Consider the following 6694-nt stretch of genomic DNA (forward strand, 5'->3'; position numbering starts at 1 on the left):
TGAATTTTCCTTGGTGGTGCCACTGCACCACTTGTTCACAAGTAAAACAAATTCCATGATTTTTTTTGGTTAAATTTAATATTTTGTCACAATATTTATATATACAAATTTTTTTAGCTTCCATGAAGTGAAATTGATTACATGTTAATATGGTAAAATTTCATAAATGTATTTATGAATATATAATTTTTTTCCATATATATTATAAAATAAAATTATATTAATATCAATCTTGTCCAAATTTAAATATCATAAAAATAATATTATGCAAAAATAAAAATAAAAATAATTAATAATAAATAAATAATATTAAATAGAATGCAAACATGCACAAATAATACGAAACAAACCTAACATAAATATGACACAAATGCAATGCGAAAATTTCTATATTTCGAAGCCATCATAATACTAGTGTGATATAGATATGATGATAATATAATATATTGCATTGCTAATATGATGCAAAGTACACACTTTTTAAATTACATTTGCTATAATATATGTTGTTACATTTGCTATAATATATGATACAACATGACACAAGAAAGATTTTTGTGTCATACACTTTGTTACTAATATGTTTCATTTTAGAACATGCATAGAAAAAGACAACATAAAGTCATTGCAAAAAAATGCAATTATGTTACACCTTCTAACCATATATTTTATGTTATTTGAACCTAATTTTTTCACAGAAAAAATGCACTCAAATGACCATGTTAATGATAACACTATAACTGTGTATAATTATCGTGACTTAGTTCAACAAGTGGATGAAAAATGAGTCACACCTCATACCCCAAACCCCTCTCCATCAATAGTGTATCATGAGAAATTACAAAATCATGAAAGAAAAACTCCATTTGCTATGCATTTGTTCTAATATCATAGTAGAATTAGTGGGTTTGATAAAATATCTTGATTTATCCTAATGATGTGGTTTTAAAAGAATCATAATAAAAAGACGCTCCAAGTTAATATTAACTTGTTTAGGAAGAAGGAAAATATGCTTTTATGGGTTTTGGAATTTTTGGTATAGATGGGGTAATTGAATAGGAATTGATATTGGTGTGATCAAATTCATTCACATTCAAGGGAGGAAAACCAAGTAGTTCACCAAATTACGAATTAATGGTATCAAAGTCAAGTCTCTAGATAAACTTGGTGGCATTGAATCTTATCGAGGAAGTACAACGGGAAGTGATAATTTCATGCGAGGACATACATTAAGAATCTTTCACTATATCTGCATATCATCCAAATAAGATTAGAAATTAACTCACACATCCTATCTTGTTGTTGGAAATAGCATTTAACTTGAGTCTTAGCTTGATTACATGAATAGACATATAAATGCATATGCAAGATTGGGTAAGCCCAAATCAAGCTTACACTAGGGGGTTTTGTGTTTATCCCCTTTTGTTGTTCTCCTCCCTCTTAGATTTATCCTTTCATTACATAAGGCTAAGAAAGATAAGATATTTAACTATGTAAGGGAGACCATTAACCTTATTCATTTGAATTTTGTTCTATCAATTATTTCGTGTTGGAAATTAGGAGTTTGAAGTGTAAATGATAGGTGAACATAGTACATAGTAGTAAATGTAGCTCCTTCTCTAAGACTCCCCTTAGGCAAGATCGAATTGAAATAAAATTGGATGACGTGATTAATCATCTAGTCTCCCACACTAGACTTATCAACTACACTTGTAAGTAGAGGTAGGAATCCCCAAAAAATAAACATGAAAATTCTTGAGTTAGACCAGGCCATGACATGCACTAGTACTCTTATTATGGAAGAAAATCTTAGCTTGAAAAAATAGTATGTAAAACTACTTGCTACAAGATCTTTTGGGTCCTACTTTATTTATCTATATAAAAGTTGCATAAATATAGTTTTTGATGCTATATGTGTGGATATTTGAGGTTTAAAATAATAGAAGTGCAACCCTATTTCAAAATGTTAATCTTACTCACTACTTAGCTTCAAGAGATTAGTGTTTTGGTGTAACTTCTCATAGCACTTTAAAATTTTTATTTTTCTTAAAGCAAGGTAAAGACTACAATACTCAAGATTAATGCCCTAGCCTCTCTTGATACAATGTCAAAACCTTGACATATAGCTGTATTGTGTGCAGACAAAATGAAACCACTTGAAATAACCTAATAGTGGCCCATAAAGGGGTAAATTAGTTCCAAACCTACTAGATGCCTACGGGTTTTGGGTTGTTAACATATTTCCTTAAGTTCAAGGAAAATGAACTCTTAGCTAATTAAAAGTAGTTTTAGGTCATACTCTAGGAACAAAGAGAATCGATTTTAGTATCCCAAGAAAACCAAAATCCTTTTTAAAAATCCATGACACTACTAACAAAAGGGTCCTACAATATCAAAAAGTAACATGACTAAATATATATATGGAAGTGAAAAACACATATTTAGTTGCAATTCTACCTAATGCCGAAAAATACTTTATACTTTTTATGTTAAAACAATATATGTTTTTTCATTAAAAATAATTGTAAAATATTTATCACTACATATATAAATGATCTATTTGGATAATAAAAGTTTTTAGGGAAATTTGAAATTACAACATTAATTAAAAATAATATTTTTGAAAAGAGGTATGAGTAAGTTGGTTGAGACTAATGGCTAACAACAAGGAAGTCCTAGGGTTGGAGGGTAGCAAAGGCAATTGAAGTTCCACGTGAGATTTAAAAGTTAAATTGTATTAATGTTAATCAAGAACCAATGAAAAGAGATAAATTAAAGGTTTATTAACAAGAAAAATTTAAAAGATGGAAATTTATGTTGAAGTTTAGAAATTTTGGTGAATTTATTAGTCCTTAATATATAAAATGTAAATCATTGGGTGATATTTTTATAAAAATATTCAAATTTCAAATAATTTTGTGTGGTGTTTATAAAATTTTAGTTAATTTTAAAATAAAATAGTTTTATATTATAAAATTTAGGCAACTAGTTTTTGGAAAAATGGAAAGTTGTTAGTTTTTTTTTTAAAGCATGGAAAATTAGCCCTGTAAATATTAACCCCTAGAAGTTTTGAAAATAGGTATGAGTAAGTTGGTCAAGTCTAATGGCTAACAACAAGGAAGTCCTAAGGTTGGAGGGTAACAAAGGCAATTAAGGTTACAAGTGAGATTTAATAGTTAAATTATAGTAAGGTTAATCAAAACTAATGAAAATGGAGAAATTAAGGGTTTATTAACAAGAAAAATTTAAAGGATGGAAATTTATGTTAAAGTTTAGAAACTTTGGTGGATTTTATTAGTCCTTAATATACAAAATGTAAATTATTGGGTGATATTTTTTATAAAAATATTCAAATTTCTAATAATTTTGTATGGTGTTTATAAAATTCTGGTTAATTTTGAAGTAGAATAATTGTATACTATAAAATTTGAACATATCATTTTTAAGAAAAATGGAAATTTGTTATTTTTATTGAAAAAAGATGGAAAATTATATTACCCCTTAGATTTTTTTCCCGGTTTATCAATTGAAAATCCAATCAGATCTTAAAATTAAATCCCAGAGTAGGTGTAATAGGTGTAATAGTAGATTTTAGCAAGAAAAAGTGGAGCAAAATATCAGTGGGAAGGAAATGGAGTATGTGTACCCGGGTAAACTCTAGCAGGTAAAAGTGGAACAAAATCCTTGTAGCTTCACAGTTCCAAGTTTAGAAACAAGTGCGTAGCTGAACTGTTTAGCATGGTCCAGGCACAGGTTACAACACAGACTTGAACAAAACGCTCGCTTTCGCTCGGACCATGCACAGAACAAAACGCTCGCTTTACCTCACAAAATGGAAAACCCTTTGTTTACTCTTCTTGAAATGGCAGCTGTCCGAGATCCTGTGAACCGCGACTGCCTCCTTTCCTGGTGGCTTTCGTCGTGATCCATTATCCCAAAGCACAAGAAGACAAAGACGCATTGAAAAATAGCAAAGGCAGGCATGCAATGCTGCCTTCGCAAGTCTGCCGCCCTTGCTCTTATCCTAAACTAAACAAAACTGCATTTTCACGTTGTCAGGATTATCCACTCTATTAATTGCTGCCATTGTTATCGCATCTCTAAATTCCTACCACCTGATCCTCATGACCCACTTCGTTATTAAATATTTCATGACCCACTTCAGTTATTAAATACTTTCTTCATTCTCTGATCAATAGCTTCATTCTCTGATCAATAGCGCCCTGGTTCGATTTTACAGCCATATCGCGATGTTAGTCTTCGGTGGTCGGCAGGTAAGAGGGAAAGCTGTCAATGCCGCTGCAACGGTACAAAGGGTCTCCAGGTAATTGCCCACACCCTCTTGCTCCTTGGTACGTTGTTTGTTAATGTGTTAGAAAATTCTGGAATCTGTAATCCAGATAAAGATAATCATTATCATGTGTCAGATATTTTTAGAATCTGTAACGGAGATAAGGAATTTTACAATTTGTCATGAGTTAGATATGTTTAGAATCTGCAATGGAGATGAGGAGAGCTTATACTTTATCATAAGTTAGATATTTTTAGAATCTGCATTCAACAACGAGATTTTACAATTTGTCATGAGTTAGATATTTCTAGAATCTGTAATGAAGATCAGGAGAGCTTACAGTTTTAGTTGAATTGAGGTTTCTGTGATCCATAACAATTATCAGAAGAAATTTCGGCGTAAATCGGGACGAGTTGAAGAAAACAGATTCAGCTTTGCATGTTAAATAGTCTACGCAGAGTTGAAGAAAGCAGATCCAGCTTTGCATGTTAAATAGTTTACGCAGAGCCTCCAATGGCTAACTTGACCAACTGAACTATTTAACATGCAAAGCTGGATCTGTTTTCTTCAACTCGTCCTGAGGATGAACCACACTGGTTGGTTCGAAACGCGTCGCAATGATTTTCTGATTGTGATTTATGCCGAAATTTCTTCTGATGATAATAGCTTACAGTTTGTCATAGGTTTGATATTTCTAGAATTTGCAATTAAGATAAAAAAGAGCAAATGAACAATTTGTCATGGATTAGATATTTCTAGAAACTGCAATCAAGATAAAAATAACCATATGTGCAATTTGTTATGGATTAAATATTTCTAGAATCTGCAATCAAAATAAAGATAACCATTATTTGTAAATTTACTGCTGATTCATATGCAGCTTGTCATCTGATACAAAAGCATCCATACAGAAGATGTATGGAACAAGTGAGAATGAAAATGAGAGGAAGCAGAAGGATCAAGCCAGGTGGTGGAGGCCTGATCCAGTGACGGGGGTGTGGATTCCAGAGGGATATAAGGGCCATATCGATGCAGCGGAACTCGGAGATGAAACCAGGGATCGCACCGTACCCACTGCTTCGCTGGATGAACGAGCATGGTGGAGCTCCATGGAAGAGGTTCCTGATAGGCTGAAGTAGTTGATCCGTGTCAAAATCACTTACCAAGGAAACAATATGCTCCATAATGGTTGCAGTCCTCTGCAACTCGATAGATATGAGTATGCTCTGCTGTTAAACTTCATTGTAATTTCTTGAATCTCGGTTGTTAAAATTTGTTGTAGTTTAATAATTCTGTTTTGTAGCTTATCAATATTAGTGCAATAATCTAGGTTTAAATAAAAAACAGTGCATTTATGTTGTCCTCTGCAAGTTCGGTATATATGAGTTTGCTGTGTTGTTATTATTATTATATGATAATTCAAAATGGTGTTTTTATTATCCAAATAAGATGGACCATCTCTGCAAGATATGACTATGCTTTGCTTTGGTGTTATTTTAAAAATATTTTTATGATTATTGACCTCATAATTTAGACATATTGCTTTGGTGTCATTTTTAAAATATTTTTTATGATTATTGACCTCATAATTTAAACCTATTGCTTTAAAGATATGATTGTGCTTTGCTTGATTGATATTTTAAATTTAAACATATTACCTTATTTATTGATATTTTAAATTTAAACATATTGCTTTTTTTATTGATAGGTATTTTTATTTCCAAAAATAAAATGAACTATATTCAAAATTAGATGGTAAGACTATATTCAAAATTAGATGGTAAGATTATATTCGAAAATAATTGTGTCATCAAAAATTTAGTTTTTATCATCTTTTTAATAATTGTTTTTTTAAAAGATGTGAGTTAAACATTTTGATTTATAATATATTTGTTTTGAAATATATAGTAATTTGATTTTTGATTTTTTTTTATTAAGTTTTTAATAATATTTTTTAATATGTTATTATAATAATTAAATTTGGGTGAAGAGGATAATCATTATTTTTTTTAATCATTTCATTTAAATTATTATTATTATTATTGGTCATTTCATTTATAAAAATAAATTTGTCAGTAATTATATCAAATTATTTAAAAACAATGTAAGTTTAGTGTTAAAATAGCAAAGAAAAAAAAATAAATCTTAAAAATAACTTAAGTAGTCATTTCAGCATATTATTAAATTATAAGTAGTCTAACCCTATAGAAGACACAATTAAAAAAAAATATGACCATAACCATAATTCAAGCCATTGATGAGATGGGGACCACTTCAAGTGCACTAGGTTATCATCATCCTTGGGGATGGGGCCCATCAATTATTACCTAGTTATAATTGTTGAATGGAAAGCTCCCTATCTTCATTACCATGTTCAGGCTCCTCAAGATGCTTCTCAACTTG

The 6694-nt window shown here is 30.4% G+C and overlaps 1 protein-coding gene across 1 annotated transcript; it reads left to right on the forward strand.

The window, feature by feature from the left end:
* The first annotated feature begins 4104 nt into the window (after positions 1-4104).
* LOC149146793 (uncharacterized) lies at positions 4105-5739 on the forward strand. The gene is made up of 2 exons (XM_089449746.1): positions 4105-4324; positions 5172-5739. Exons 1-2 carry the CDS (start codon positions 4251-4253, stop codon positions 5428-5430), a joined length of 333 nt encoding a protein of 110 aa, XP_089305872.1. The 5' UTR covers positions 4105-4250; the 3' UTR covers positions 5431-5739.
* Positions 5740-6694: the final 955 nt, after the last annotated feature.

Source organism: Pinus tabuliformis, chromosome X (assembly GCF_031772625.1).
Source record: "Pinus tabuliformis cultivar Carrire ecotype Pingquan chromosome X, CPIR1, whole genome shotgun sequence".
Lineage (NCBI taxonomy): Eukaryota > Viridiplantae > Streptophyta > Pinopsida > Pinales > Pinaceae > Pinus > Pinus tabuliformis.